Here is a 17251-nt window from a genome sequence, read left to right as displayed (position 1 = left end):
TATTAAAAACACATGGACAAAAGCCCTGATGCCAATGTGGCCATTTAAAAATAAAATCATAAAATAAGCTTAACGTGAAATAGCAATGTGTGTGTATTTATATAGATACACACACACGGAAAAAAATTAACATTTAAAAAAAATAAAAATAAAAATTCAAATTACATCCAAGATGGGATAAAAAATTAATTATTGCTTGTTATCCCCAACCCCCTCAATTGATACTTAAGGGTTTGCATTTTCCTCAGTGAAAGTTCAGCTCCCTATAGAGAAGTCCTTTTGGACCTAGAATAGCCAAAATGGACAAAAAGTCTGTTTCGCTTACCCACCCTTCCCTCTTTCTTCAATTTACTTATTGGTTTTCTTTAACAACTGGGTGAGGTGGTAATAGGACTGTGAAGATAAAGGCTACTAGGGGCCGCTACAGACACAGGAAAACTGAAAACGAAAGGAGATGTTGGCGACGAGGAAGGCTTGCTACGCTGCAACGTCGCCGATGGGCTAGCAGCCTCAGTAGCACACGTAGTAGTCAGGACCTGAGATTCAAACTGTAGCAACTGTCCCATGAAGCTAAAGTTAGGGGAGATGATACTTCGACGTTGCTTCACAAACTCAAATGCTTCTTCTAGTCGCACTCTCTTCTTCATCATCAGATAGGCCAAGCAGATCGTAGCGGAACGAGAAATGCCAGCTTGGCAGTGAACAAGAACACGTCCATTATTATCCTTAATGGAATCTGTAAAAGTAAGGGGGAAAAAAAATGAATAAATGGCAGTCTATAAGATCACCAAAGATGGATGGATTTATACAGATAACGCAGGAGAGAATGTGGCATTTTACATGAGCCTTAACAGGGTAGGCCCAATGGATGCCTGTAACGACTAACCTACCATAGTACGGCTTAAGATACATCACAATAAAATTATTAAAAAAAAAAAAACACGTTTGTTTCTCTAAACATCAAGCCATTAAACACGATACATACAAACAATATATTTTTCGAAACCATGCATAATGGCACAGTATAAATAACTTTAATAAAAAGACTTCCTTAAACTCACCAATATAGTCTATTGCTTCAATAAACCAGGAGCTGATGTCCGCTTTGTGGTTATCTTCCACCGGTATGCATTTATACTGAAAATGACCTTCAAAATGGTTCGGGCAATCAGAAGATACATTCAATAAGGCGGTGATCCCCAAGGCATCCAACATGTCTCTTCTGGCAGCATGATAAGCACTGCCGAGGTACAGGAAAGGAAGGATCTCAACTGGTCCACCCTGTCCAGAAGGAAACAAAACAATACTTCTTGATATGATAAAATGTACCAGACAGGAAGTTTTAAGTGGATGGCTAAGCTGAAATTCTTATTCTACGATCAGTTATAAAGCTAGGTTTTCTACAATCCATAAAAAGGAACATTCCAAGCACACCTACCCCCTAGCCCCCATTCCAAGTATTTGGGTGGGGGAGAGGTATTTATAAAACATCTCTAAAAACACCTTTGGTAAAACAAGAATGGTTGCACCAAGTTACACTATAGTAAGGCGTTATGGTGCCACTTAATTACAATTTGACTAGATATTCAGAATTAAGCCAAACCTTTCCTTTGCAAAAAATAATAAATATCTAGACCAAAATATATATTTTTTTTAAGATTGACCAAAAAAATAAAATTAAATTAAAAAAAAAAAACTCATATCAAAATGGTTCCACACGGTGAAATTTGTCAAAGTATTTATACTAAACAGAGGTTACGGATTTAATCACTTCGCTTAATATCCAACAGAATTGTTTACCTGGTCATGCAATGGTGTTGCACACGAACTGCAGCCCATATCAGCAGGTTCAATACTAGCAGGCAATGAAATACTGTTTATGGATTTTGTTTTTGCACAGAACTCTGGGTATTCTGAATGGAACCGTTCATATCCCCCTGCAGAAACAAAGAGAAGCAAGATATTGATGACGCAATTCTTCAGAAATTAATAGAGAAAATATATATATCAGATCAAAGCATGTATACAAGAATAATATTTCTTAATAAAGTAACTACCATTTGAGAAGCAATCATTCAATATTTAGTGACAAACCATCGAAGCATAGGATTAGATTTTAAATTGTATTTTTGTTAAAATTCCGTCAGCCATTTTACATTCAGTATTAGTTATCTTATCTACGGAGCCTGATGACATCGTTAAAAGATTTGCATTTTTGTAGTTTCCCTTAAATGAATCAATTCATTTGATAACCGATTGATTAATGCGGGGAAGACCCCCCTTCAATTCATTTTTAGACTGACTGATCGGTATAAACATCTAATTAAAAAGGGTGCTATGCCAGACAAATCAATTCATTGGCAAAAAAAAAAAAAACATGGTAAATTTAAGGGAGAGCACAATAAAAATGCACATGTCTAATACTACAGTTCTGGTAAATAAATGTTCAGAAGCTTTATGGACATTAAAGGGAAACTATAGTCACCAGAACAACTACAGCTTATTGAATTTGTTCTGGTGAGTAGAATCATTACCTTCAGGCTTTTTGCTGTAAACACGGTCTTTTCAGAGAAAATGCAGTGTTTACATTACAGCCTAGTGATAACGCCTCAGATGGCTGTTAGAGATCCTTCCTGGATCCTCCCCTGATCTGCCTCCTTGTCAGTCTCAGCCAATAGCCAATCCTATGGGATAGCATTGTGATTGGATCAGGCTACCACTTCTGATGAGGTCAACAAACTGCTTGTTTTTTTGAGGCAAACAGCATGAAGATCTACAGCTTGAATACAGTAAGATTTTGCTATATTTCTGGAGGCATGAGGGGCCCAGGGGAGCTAGATGGTGGTTTTAACACTATAGGGTCAGGAATACATGTTTGTGTTCCTGACTCCATTGTGATCCTTTAATAGTAGTGACCCATTAAAAAAAAAAAAAAAAAAAAAAAATTTATAATATATATATATATATATATATATATATACATATATATATATATATATATATATATATATTATGATATTGTTTTGTATCTTGGTTACATCTGTCCTGATTATCTGCAGGTGAATGAAGAATTCTAAGAAACAATATAGCAACGGTCAACCAACCATTCTAAAAATCGAAAAATCGATATTATATATGCCAAAAATCACAGCTTTAATGATTTAGTTATGCGATACATTTTGAGTTGCAAAATCCAGACTCCTGCAGATGACTAATATTTACAGATTCTAAAATGCTACAATCCCACGTTCGTTTTAACTTCTCCGCATTGGTTTCCAGTAAGGCAGTCTGAACCATGCTCATCTGCATCTTTTTTCTAGATATAAAATAGGTTATCCTACTCCAATGATCCTGTTCAGATGTTGCTGAACTACAACCCCCATGATTCTTTGAATGGAATACATAGCCAGAGAATCATGGGAGTTGTAGTTCAGCAACATCTGGAGGGCCAGGGTTTGGGGATCCTTGTTCTATACCATCTCAGTTCCCGTCCATTTTTGTCACCTCCATTCTAGCTCGTCTCAAACATCCCTCCATACAACGCTATGGAATTTGCTGGCATAATAATAATATCAGTACACATCTCCACCTTGTATGATTAGTCCTCAGCTTGCTTTTACTAGAAGAAAAATGGCACCGTTCCTGGAATGCAGATCAGTGAAAGTTTATTAGGGGAAACACCACCCCAGTTATTTTTTTTTTGGATGATGGATAATGGATGATGATATGGGCTCTTGTGAGCAGAAAAGTAGCAATTCAAAATCGAGGTGCATTTAAACCCATGACACTCACACGATAGTATTCCGGGAGCGTTGCCTGTTGTCTTCTTGTACCAATTATTTACGGATCTGCGGTGTCTGTTTCTAAGAAATGCCTCCTTATTGGACGGGCAGTCATATGAGACGACACCTGACTACAGTGTATCTTGTTGTTAACTGTAGCTTTACTTTAGATCTATCCGATCTCCTGCATTGCAGCTCTGCAATCCGGCTAAACTCTCTGCCACTTTCATTTCTGTTAACCTATTCTGACTCTAGTTCCCAAGAGGAATCTTCATTTCTGTTTTTAGCCCTTCCAGGTCTGTCCTTTATCCTTCCCAACATAGCAAACCACCCACACATTTCGCACCCATATAAGCATGATCACTACATTAACCCTGACATTTCACCTTGGCTCACATCGTCCCTCAAATACTGCCTGCCTAGCTCATACTCTCTCGCCCCTACCCAATGGAAGTTTCACAAAAAGAAAAGTAGACCCTCTTGCTATGCCAATTGCCAATGTTAGCTCACAATATTAATTTTTATGTAGGGAGACCCTGCATGCAACCTCAGAGGCTTCAGATCACCAACGATGGTAAACACAAAGCATTTGTCCCATCACATATGCAGTTACAATGACCTACAACACAAGCATACCACCAAATAAAAGGATTCTTACCGCATCATTTCTGCTGAATATATAGTTAGAAATAAAAAAAAATTAAATGATCAAGTTAAAAAAAATTTACAAAAAAAAAAAAAAAAAAAAGAATACAATGATTCTACCAACCGCAAAAGACCGAATGGATCACTGCAGTGTTCGCATTTTTACAGTGTCGATTCAAAATCTAATTCAACACACACTAAACAAAAATCTGCACACCAGTCAACCCGTAAGACTTTCTTTTCCCACAGAAATCACAAATCTGCAGTGATGTTACTACCGCATGCGATTCTGGGTGGGGATATGTAAATTAGTTTAAGAATCACATTTTTGCTAGAAATATACATACACACACAGTTGAAGTTGCTATGGTGCCCAAACTGGTCCTACAAGTGAACTTTACAAGAAGCTCTACATAAAACATCCAATGTTATTTAGAAATTACAGTATCACCCATACATGTAGCAAGTTCCATTTATAGGTCTTCAAATATAGCATACATGTACACACATCTACGGCTAGATATACAATATCTAACTCTCCTATAGAATGTAAGCTCGTTTAAGCAGGGTCCTCTCCAACCCATCGTTCCTGTAAGTATTCTTGTAATTGTCCTATTTATAGTTAAATCCCCCCTCTCATAATATTGTAAAGCGCTACGGCATCTGTTGGCGCTATATAAATGGTAATAATAATTATAACTACTCTTTGAGAGCCAAGAGGTATAATGTCTTGTACTATCTCTAAACACCTGAAAATAGTTTAATAACCAGGCCATTACACAAACACTCAAACCCACAATGCACATTGAGATTTAAAAAGAAATTAAAAAAAAAAAATTGTCTCTGCCAAAACTGCTTTGAAGAGGTCTAATCAGTGAGCCCAGACAGCTACTGCAATGCTGGAGGTTTCGATATGCAAATTATGTGATGGTTATCGTTTTCTAGTGAATTACAGCGTTAAGTTAGCCCCTCCACAAGGCCACAAAACAAACATGCAAGTGTACAACTGCAGACTGGAATACAAAAATAGTCCATGGAAGGCTGTGTGCACATTTGTGAATTAAGTATAAGGAAAATCTGAGAGGGGAGGGGGTCGCTGTCAGTTAACACCAGAGTTACTATAGGGAAGAAAAAAAAAAAAAAAATACATGAGGTTCAGGAAGAATACTCAGCAGCTGCTGTACTTTAAAATTTCCCCAGGGTGGCTCAGAATTTTCTGAATGGACCCAGGTTGCAACTGCATCCAATAATATCCCTCCCACGTCCATTAATTATCGTCAGTGGACCTGCAGCGAGAAGCATTTCCGACTATCTGATCCATATCACTGGAGTGATTCATACTTTCACCCACGGCTTTGTCACAAATGGAAACGAATAAACCATTTCACTGAGAGATAGATCCATATTGCTGGCTACCATAGGAACCAACCTTACACAACACATGCCACTCAAGTACAACTGATACAGAGATAGATATATATTTAAAAAAAATAATTTACACACACACACACACACACACACACACACACACACACACACACCCCAAAACTAGTATATAAAATCTGAGACCCCAGTACCGAGAGCTCCTGGTTCTTTTACAAATATAATCAGATTTAAAGAGGGTCCTACATTAATTACATATAATATGTATTCCTAATGCTATAGTGGCCCTGTTACTGCTTGTATTAAGGTCCCTCCTTACAGGTGCATTTAAAATAAATTATGCACATTTTGTCTGCGCTGCTTACCCCTCTGCCTCGTGCAACTTCATGGAAAATGAATGGCTTCCTAGGCAATGGTCCAATCCAATGATCCTCATGCAGCAGCATTTGGGATCTAAGGCACATGCGCAGCGAGCACACATTCACGTTTCCCCATAGAAAAAGCATTCAATTAATTCTTTCCAAATGGGACTTATGCATTTCACTTGGTCAGTGTTGCAGAAGTGCCATTATACGGACAGTCGCTAGTTCATTGAGATGACATGATCTGGGTGACTATAGTGTCCCTTTAAGTTTAAGAAAGGGGTTTTTTTTGTGTGTTTTTTAAAGCAGTTCCCACTGTCCATCTCTCCAAATATGTAAAATCTACAATGCACTCTTTGTGTTACGCCAACAAAGAAAAAAAAATTAAAATGGCTAGTGTCACAAAAATGTAAGTGGTTAATGTTTCAGGCTTAACAGGACATGGAGATAATATACAGACAGAAATGTTTACAGCTAAGTATTGGGCATTTTTAGAACCATAAATATTGCTTACAATAAGGAAAGCTATAAAGTGGTTAGTACACAGATTTTCCGTTTTATGTTTACATGAAGATATTAACAACAATGTTTTTACAAGTGATGTTACATGAATCTTATAAAAATTTAATTTAGATATTATTAATTTGCCATAACACTGACTTTTCTATAATTTAGAAATACGTCTCTGTGGCCCCATTTTAGATTCAGATGGGACAGTGTATAAAAATTTGACTATGGGATTGGGCACAAAAGGCAGCAATTGTCTTTGCACAGATGTCAAAGATGTCGCAATTCCAAAAGAGCAACTGACTGGTCAGATGAAGAAAAAAAAAAAAAAAAAAAAAAAAAAACCACCAAGAAATATAAAAACAGACAAGAAGAATTCATTTATTTTGGCAGAAAGGTTTTTCTATGGAATTACTGAAATGTTAGCATTAACCGAGTAAAAGAGGGTCAAGGGACAACAAGTCTAAAATATACTAAAACGCATTGTGAAGTGCAAGAGAGGGCATTCTTCCGGTTCAGCCTGGTTAATCTAAGAGAATGAATGGAATGTAGTAAGGGAAAGGGAGAGATAGGAGAGGATGTGGTTCTGACAAAGGCATTCGGGATCTGTGACATCAAGTGCTTACAATGAGGTTCATAGTGCTTTTTATAACACAAGAATTCCTCTTCGGCTGTTAAAGAAAATGGCGTTCAGGCTGTATCTTGGACGACACAGTGCATCAGATATACCACGGTTTAGAAAACATAAAATTGAGAATAGGCCACAAAAAAAAAAAAAAAAAAAAATTCTTTGATTTTGGTCAAGTTGTTTTAATGATTCTTAGAAACAGAACAGAGCTTTCTCAAATCATTCTAACAGCTCATAACTCGACAATATATTCTGTAGGCCATAAGTAGAAGAGATTTCCAAAGATCATCTTTCAAACTAGTCTCTTTTCGGTATATTTAGAAACCCAGTCTGTAAAGACTATACAGTTCAGTGAAGTATGTCTAACCATTTAACGTAATTATCTTATGTTAAAAGCTTTTCATGTGATGCTCCATAAATATGAAATGATAGCACATCCTCAGGAAAGTTCAGAATCCTGAACTGAAACGTTGACATTTTTACCAGCCTACAACCTGAAAAGCCAAGGTTTTATTTTTACTACAATATAGTCCTTGGATTGCGATCATTTCCTATTTTTGTGTATTTTGGCAGACAAGCACCGGGCATATTATTTACTTGGTGCAGGCATTTGGATCTATATATTTATTTTCACAATTCAATTTAGTCTAGGCACAGGCAGGGCACACAATGCAAATGAGTAGAACAGAAATGTGATTTCCATTTCTCAACATTGTTAAATGACAGAAAATAGCAACATTTGGAAGTGTGATTGGCAGGAAGCCATGATGGAGAAGTCCAGTTACATTTCAATTTTATTTTGCATACCTGACAAAAACCATTTGTGAAATACAGGGGGCAAGCAAACAGAATATCAAATCATAGCAAAGCTTCAGGTGTAGCAGCTCATCATTGTAGAAAAGTAATGTGTGTGTTTATAGATATCAGGTCCAATTTAAAGCTGATCTGTCACTGGCTGGGGTCTTTGCATATATTGCAATCCCATGACGGTGACATCGCAGATCAGGATTGAATGGCTAGGGAGAGGCAGGCGATTGTGAGATTAACTTACCTGAACCTGTCCCACGCAGGCGCCGCCATCCGATTCCTGACACTCTCCACATGCACTAGAGTACAGCGTTGAGATCTATGGAGGATTCCCCAAGACCTTCCATAGAAAGAGCTTAAAAGGGACACTATAGGCACCAACACCACTTCAGCTCATTGAAGTGGTCTGGGTGCAGTGTCCCTGTCCTCTTAGCCATGCAATGTTAATTATAGCAGTTTGAGAAACTGCAATGATTACATTACAGGTCTAAAACTTCCTCTTGTGCAGTAAGACAGCGACTAGAGGCACTTCCTGCTCGCTATGCGACTTTTGGTGGACGTCCTCGTGCTCTGCACGAAGACATCCAGCATCAGTTAAAGCCCCATAGGAAAGCACTGAAGCAATACTTTCCTATGGAGAGAGCCTAATTATATAACCCTTGTAGTCCACTTTATAAATTTTACTACAGATGGCTGGGGGAAGTAACAAGGCTTTACAGCGGTAGCACTGCCCAGTGTCAAATTTTGTCAGATGTAGAAAAATAAATAAAAAAGTAGACAAAGCATTCTAGATTGTAAGCTTGTTTGAGCAGGGTCCTCAAATTTTATTACATTGCAAAGCGCTGCCTAATAAGTTGACGCTATATAAAATGTGAATATTAAATTCGTCTCTACTTTGTCTCAGTATATTTTTTGACTGGGTTGGAATTTCAGTGACATTCCAACACAGCCAGTCAATCTAAGTATTTAATAAATATTTTATCATTCTGAAATACTTGGGGAGGGGAGGGAGGTGAGAGCGCCTCTATAACCGATTTTTATTTAAATATTCGTGCCTGTTAAATAGCACAAGGCAAACTCAAACGCCTAACAGAAATCAAGCCACTCATATCATCCTGCACAATATACACAAACCGTACCTTCCAGTCGTCTTCTAATTCATAAATAAAACCTGCAATTCCTTATCAATGTGGAACTGCAGGATACTGATGAACTGTCAAGTCCCCTTCCCCCACCCATCCCACAATGGCGAGGAAGACACTAGTTCTGGATGCTAGAGTCTTTTTTTATTTGAGAATGACAGAGTGAAGAGGTTAAGGGCTGTTAACACTCATTCACAGAAAAGAACAGAAAAAAAAGGAGAAATTATACAACCACAAGCCAAGAATGAAAGTCAGAGCCGTAGACAAAGAACAATCACAATGCCAACATCTCCAAGATAACCAAGCAGGGAGATGTTTTAAATACAAATACATCACATATCACCTTAGCACCAACATATTCCACAGCACCTTACAATAGGGGGTATAAAACAGTAAATAAATTACAAAAATGATATAAAAAATGGGAAACAGAGAGAGAGGGTCGAGCTCAAATGAGCTGATCGTCTCACTGTTTCTACTTGCAAAAATCATGAATGGGTAGAATGACTATCAGCAAATTAAAAATGCAAAGGTCTATCAGATTTCAATGCAAATACTCTATTGACCAGCATACGAAACAAAAAAATAAAAATGGGCTCTCAAACAGAGAATTTGGTTTTCTGCAGACAGATCAGGAACCTGTGTGCACATAATCTATGAACGGAAATCCTTTGTCTCGTGTTTCACGGTTTCTGTTCTAATAATAAACATGTATGTGGAAGCTTTCTAACACGCAGACTTGTACAACAATCCATTGTTGTGTGTGTACACACACACATCACAATTTGTTTTTAAAATTGCAACATTGAACGAATTATGCCCATACACTCAAACAGTTGGTGAATCCGAATTTTTACAATTCTGGTTCGACTAGAGAATAACATTGTGTCACATTTAACAGTACAGCTAAGACTGTACGGAGAATGCATTTCTCTCTTTTTGCATGAAAAACAGTGCATTAAAGTCGGTTATCAGGTCACTCTGCTGAATTAATGACAATCTACCATTTTGAAAAGGAGATGCCTGGTTACCAAAGTGCAAACATATTTGGGTTTGGCAATTGGCAGATATACAACAATTTTAACACCTTTAGAGTTGTAAAAAGGGACTGCTTCTTTTAACACAATGGCATATGGTGTGGCTTCTTGCCATTTGTTGAATGAATGAACGAACGAACGAACGCCAAGACCGCACACAAACAAGGATTACATTTAATCTAAATATCATTTTAAACAGTATGCCAACTATACAACCCAGTCCATTACCAATATCTACATGATCTCCCTTTCTAAAGCTAAGCAGAACTAGAAACAAATGGTTTGCGACAAGAATTCAGATAATCTGAAATATTACAGACACACATACAAACAAAAATTCTCAAAGTTAACACCAGTGAAAACATGACATTTACACAGGATATTGAAAAGCAGAAATGTATGTATCTTAAAGGGGGAATTTTTTATTTTATATAATTATGGTAAATCCAAATTTGAGTGCTTTAATTGATTATATTCCCATAACATTTTTCAAACAGGCAGGGTTAGAACGGTGTTCTAAAAGGAACTCTTTCAGCCATTATGTAGATATGCGGTCAGATTTCAATGTTAATAAAATAGTCATATGTGATTAGATTTGCAGTAATTAGAAAGGACAGATTAACCCTTTCGTAAAAGAAATAGGAAAATCATGACAGGACGGAGAGGTCATTCACGTCATGAAGAGGTTAAGTTATCAAGAATTAGTCAACACCTCATGAAATACTATTTTGCAATTATATAACTCTTGCAATATGCCCATGTGCAATAAATTCATCCAGCATTAGTCATTAAAAAGTAAAGATCAGACATTACAGCGGATAATATAAACCGCCGCATTTTTATCCTCATACAATGGTGCCCATTTGTAGGGAGAATGTATTCCCAATATTACTACTGATACATAGCAGTCCAACCAGCAGTCCACTGATGGAATAATATTACACGTTAGTCAGTTTATATAAATAAAGAATAAAATAGAGGAGTTACAAGAACTATGATAAACTGATGGTAAAAAAAAATCATACAAAATGATGTAGATTTCTACTACAGGGGCACAAGCATTACCAATCTGGGGTAAAGAGACATTTTGAAACAGGATGTAGGTTTCCGTGGTAATTATTATTCCTTATTTAAACACACGAAGAGGAACAGCGTCTGCTTTATTTTAATACATTTTATACCAAAGTCTCTACCTGACAGGGACACAGGAGTGTCAATTGCCAGTCAAACAAATAAAAACAAAAACAAAAAAAAAGTAAAATTTAAAGCTACATTTACTTTTTGTATCCATTTACCCAATTCCCTTTTTGCATAATGCTTGGGTTGTTTTGGACAGTTTATTACAGCCTTTTAATAAAAATTAAACCATTTTAAAAGACAATTGCTCTCAACCACACCAACTACATAGTTACATAGCTGAAAGACTCGCGTCCATCAAGTTCAACCTTCCTCACGTTTTTTTTTTTTTGCTGTTGATCCAAAAGAAGGCAAAAAAAAAAAACAGTTTGAAGCACAATTTTGCAACAAGCTAGGAAAAAAAATCCTTCTTGGACTTGCACTAGAATACTACTGCAGAATGTGAAACACATTGATCAATGGAAACGAAACAAATGTTGTGAATGAGAGCAGAGACTTCAGAAATAGCTCTATGGGTCTATTAACTGCTACATAGATCCCATTACTGGGGGATGTCAAAATAACAATATAGGATGAATTCACCCCTGATCACAGAGTTTGATCAGGTCACACAATGTGTTCTCATTAACTCCCACTTAAACACCCTACTACACATCAGTGTGTGCGCGCAATAGGTCATTGTGCACAGTGAATATTATAGTGACAAGTGATGCTTACACCCCAAAACACTATTCTAGAATGGGAAGGGAGGTTCTATTGTTCAATTCCAAAGTTCTCCATGGACTAAATAAGGATTTGAAAAATATTATTAATATTATTTATTATTATTATTATTAAAATAAAATAAATAATGATGCTTACACCCCAAAACTGAACTGGGTCTTTATTCTACGGGGGGTGGGGGTGGCTCTTGTTCCCTTTCCAAAGTTCTCCAAAGACTAAATAAATGATTTTAGAATAATTATAATGTTTATTGTGATTAGCAGACAGTATTTATGACAGGTGACAGGGCACTGAGGGGTCACTGGGGGAGGGTACCCAAGCCGTGCTGTACCTTTCAGTAAGCAGATGTCAGTGCTGTCGGTGTCCTTCCTCAGAGCCTGGACCACCAGGGACACGGTGCTGTCCTCCCGCAGGGACTCGGCTCGGGCGCTCCGTTCGTCGTACACGATGACGGCCGAGTAGAGCCCGGAGCGCAGGCGGCTCAGCACCTCGTCGTCCTCCTTGCCCCCAGCCGGCAAGATCTGCTCCAGGCTGACCGAGCCCTTGGCCCGGCGCCGTACGATGGTGTTACAGCGCACGTTGACGGAGCCCTGGATGTGGCCGGCGCTGTGCGCCAGGAAGGGTCTGCAGTCCAGCAGCAGGCAGGTGCCGGCCACCCCCACATTGCTGGGGGAGCCCGGGGGGCGATGGTGGTTACGGACTCCGCTGGTACGGCCGGGCATCCCGTCCCTCTTCAGCAGCTTCCTCAGCACACTGCAGTCCATCTCCCGGAGCTCCTCCATGCTCAGCATCCTGCAGCGCGTGGTGGTTATGGTGGGGGGAGAGATAAAGAGCGGTACAAAGCGCCCTATAGGGGGGCGGGCAGGGGGGGATCGGGCAGACTGACTGCCTGCCTCTCTCTATCTATCTGTCTGTCTGTCTCTGTCTGTCTGTCTGACGTGTAGTCTGCAACCCCTAAACGGTGAATGTGAGGGATGCGGGTACACCGAGTGTCTCCCCGCCCTCCGCCTGTCACGGTCTCTCTATGGCTTTGTTGCTGCGTGTTTTTAGGAGGGAAGGAGATAAATTGAGGGGTGGGGGAAGGGGGGCGTGTGTAAGGAGGCTGAACCTTAACCCCTTGCACGCCCTGTCACTGCCCAATGTGACACCCTCCACCTGCCTGCTCCCCATTCACCCCATGTACATCATATCAATCCATCCATTAATACAATGTGTATAATATAATCTACATTGACCCCATGTACATAATATAGATTCACCATATGTATATAATGTAAATTAATCCCATGTATATAATCTATATTAATCCCATGTATATAATATACATGATTACTATGTACATAATATAAACTAAACCCATGTATATAATAGAAATGAATACCTTGTACATAATATAAATTGATCCCATATATATATAATGGAAATTAACCCCATGTACATAATCTATATTAGCCCCATGCATAGAATATAAATTATTCCTATGTATATCATCTAAATTAATCACATTAATTGAATCTACATTAATCCCAAATATATCATGTAAATTAACCACATGTATATAATATAAATTAACCACATGTATATAATCTATATAAACCCCATGCACATCATATACATTAACCCTATGTATATAATATATATATTAATATCATGTATATAACACAAATTAATCCTAGGAACATAATGTAAACTAATCTAATGTATATAATCTACATTCATCCCATGTAAATTATCCCATTTATATAATATAAATTAACCCTATGTATATAATGTACATTAACCTTATGGATAATGTCAATTAATCCCAGGTATATAATGCAAATTAATCCTATGTATATAACATAAATGAATCCTATGTATATAATAAATATATAATATAAATAAAACCCCATGTATATACAGTAATCTAGATTAATCCCATGTATATAATGTAAATTAACCACATATATATAATATAAATTCATCCTATGTATATAATATATATAGAAATTCATCCTATGTAAATAGTATATATATATATATATATAATCCCCATGTATATACAGTAATCTAGATTAATCCATGTATATAATGTAAATTAACCCCATATATATATATAATATAAATTCATCCTATGTATATAGTAAATATATATATAAATTCATCCTATGTATATAGTATATATATATATATATATATATATATATATATATATATTATCCCCATGTATATACAGTAATCTAGATTAATCCCATGTGTATAATGTATATGAATGAATTAGTACACGTTATATACTTTTATTGGAATGTTTGCTTTCTATCAAAGTGTGTACACTGACAGCAGGCTGCCTGCCATTAAACTGCCAGAACCCTGCCGTCTCCTTGCCTGTCTCTTATTCTAATGAATGAAGGCGAGGAGGAAGAGGCAGCCAGAGCAGTTCTAGCAATGGGTCGTGACGTCACAGCGAGAGAGCTAAAGAGACACTCGGCGTTCTCATTCTGATTCCAACGTTCTCTCATTCATAAAAAGAGTGCGCGCACGGAATGTTGGGCTGGCAGACGGGAGCGCGCTCCGGGGAAGGAGCGTGGGTGGAGACATTTGTGAATGGAGGAGAAGGCTCTGCAGTGTGTGCCTGTGCTGTCACCCGTGCCTTGTAATGTGCCATTCATGAATAGGAAACAAAAGACACCAGGAGGGAACGAGAGACGGGGAGCTTTACAAAGAGGAAGTCATGTATCAGGTTCTCTTGCAAAGGAAACATCATTAGACTAAGTCAATTCGACTTAATACAGGGCTCTGCCTAGATTAAACGCTGGCAGGGTTATTGGCTACAGTGAATTTCACATTTAAAGTCAAAATAGCCAAACTGGAACAAATCACCTCTGCTTTTAGTTTAAGTGATTTGGCCTTAAATATGAAATTTACTTTAAATTCTCACTCTAGTAATAAATAAAACACCATTCTAGTGGTATGATGTAGCATTCGGGCTCAAATAGTATGTTAAAGGGATACTCCAGGCACCCAGACCACTTCTGCTCATTGGAGTGGTCTGGGTGCCAACTCCCACTACCCTTAACCCTGCAAGTGTAATTATTGCAGTTTTTCATAAACTGCAATAATTACCTTGCAGGGTTAACTCCTCCTCTAGTGGCTGTCTACTAGACAGCCACTAGAGGTCACTTCCTGGGTTCTAGCACAGGAAACCTGTGCTAGAGCGTCGCTGGACGTCCTCACGCTGTGTGAGGACCTCCAGCGTCGCTCAAAACCCCATAGGAAAGCATTGAAATGATTTTTCAATGCTTTCCTATGGGGAGACGTAATGCGCATGCAATGACGTAATGAAGAGGAGGAGCGTCGCGGAGGCGGAGACAGCGGCGAGGGACATCGCCGCTGCCTCAGGTAAGTCACTGAAGGGGTTTTTACCCCTTCAGTAACCGGGGATTGGGGGGTGGGAGGGAGAGGGACCCTCCAGTGCCAGGAAAACGGATCGTTTTCCTGGCACTGGAGTTTCCCTTTAACCCCTTAAGGACCAAGCTTTTGGAATAAAAGGGAATCATGACATGTCACACATGTCATGTGTCCTTAAGGGGTTAAACAACCTACACCACGATTTACTATCACCCCCAGAGCATTCAGACTGAAAATCAGTGTATTTGCCCGCATATATGTGTTTATGGTTCCTTTTGGGTTTCTTCAGTTCTGGACCTTGTGGACATTGGGAGATTGGCTGCCCAAGACTCTATTTTACTGACGCTGGTACCAATCTTCCAAATGCCAACTGACTGATCAAGACTTAATCCTTGGAACTGCCACTATATTGCAAGTTATTATTTGTATTCATTAAATACATCTCTCTTCTTCTTTATATCTGATGAATGACTCTTTAAATGCCTTTACTTGATCAAGTATGGTCTTAATGGGTTCTGGAATTTTGTTCTCTCTAAGAGCCTTAACCGATTGTACTTCTTACATTTTGTGGACCCAGGACATACTTGATAACGAGAGAAATCTCGATGTATCCAGCCTGGTAAAAATTTTTTATAAATAAAAACATTTAAAAATCTGGCTACGACTCTTGGTTTTTAGCATTCCCACTACTCCTGTATAGCTCTTTAAAAATGTGCCTTTGCATGGATGTGATGATGTTATCTTATTTACATGTTTTGCTTTTTTTTATTGATGATTTACTCTTTTTGGCTTCTGTAACTTCACAAGTAAAAATAGAAAAGACAGCTGTTCATACAACAAAAAAAATTCATAACCTAAACATATGGCGTTGCCTTTAGTCGAGATGAACAGTACATTTTTTATAATTAAAAACATATGAAGGCAGAGTAATATCCATACCTCCTAGTAGTTTCTAATTTGGTGGCACAGTCCCAAATTTGAGGCCCTGTCCTTTTGTCCTTGGTTTGTTCCATGGTTTATCCATTAAGTGCTTCTGCTCTCAAGTCATTCAACTCATGGACAGAACACTTCAGTTGTGTACCGTGCATGGTCTGCCCTGAATAGCTCTTGGCAGAGGAGCTTTCAATCAGCTTTGTGTGCATGGACGCCAAGCTGGCATGGCTCTTTTCCATTAGGGTTTCACGTCTCAGTCTCATAATTGTGTTGTAATATTTAGAAGTCTAAACATGCATGTTACATCTTTATTTCATCCTGTTAATGGATTTAGACTAGATTGGTAATTATATAAGTGAAGCTGATCAACTGTACGTTATGAATGAAAATATATAACATTATTATATTAACAGATCTCCTGACATTGGGAGGTATGAATGTGGGAAGGGAGTGACCGGATCACGAGGGGGGATGATGAGGGGGTGTATTGTTCTTGCGTATAATGCACATCAGAATGACTTGTAGAGTAGAATAGAATAATTGAAAAAAGATACCAAGAGTGTATAAATACACAGAAGATCTTAGGTAGAGGGTAGCTGGAAGCACTAATCCCTTGAATCTGTAGCAGAGACAAACTTATTAACACCGCTGACTGCTCATTTTTCACTTCTGATCCTCCTGATGGTTTTATGAGCCTAGACTAGTTTGTTAAGCCTGTATTTGCCTTTTTAAAAACAAACAAAAACAAAACGCAGCAAATCTTTCCATACCTATAAGT

The 17251-nt window shown here is 38.1% G+C and overlaps 1 protein-coding gene across 1 annotated transcript; it reads right to left on the bottom strand.

The window, feature by feature from the left end:
- Positions 1–365: 365 nt before the first annotated feature.
- DUSP4 (dual specificity phosphatase 4) lies at positions 366–13168 on the bottom strand. The gene is made up of 4 exons (XM_063453281.1): positions 12485–13168; positions 1801–1937; positions 1062–1281; positions 366–736 (listed from the first exon to the last, which is right to left on the bottom strand). The coding sequence occupies exons 1-4, from the start codon at positions 12942–12944 to the stop codon at positions 366–368; spliced, it is 1188 nt and encodes a 395-aa protein (XP_063309351.1). The 5' UTR covers positions 12945–13168.
- Positions 13169–17251: the final 4083 nt, after the last annotated feature.

This window comes from Pelobates fuscus, chromosome 5, assembly GCF_036172605.1.
Source record: "Pelobates fuscus isolate aPelFus1 chromosome 5, aPelFus1.pri, whole genome shotgun sequence".
Taxonomy (NCBI): Eukaryota; Metazoa; Chordata; class Amphibia; order Anura; family Pelobatidae; genus Pelobates; species Pelobates fuscus.
The sequence above is the reverse complement of the archived record's forward strand: the minus strand, read 5'-3'. Positions and strand labels throughout refer to the sequence as shown.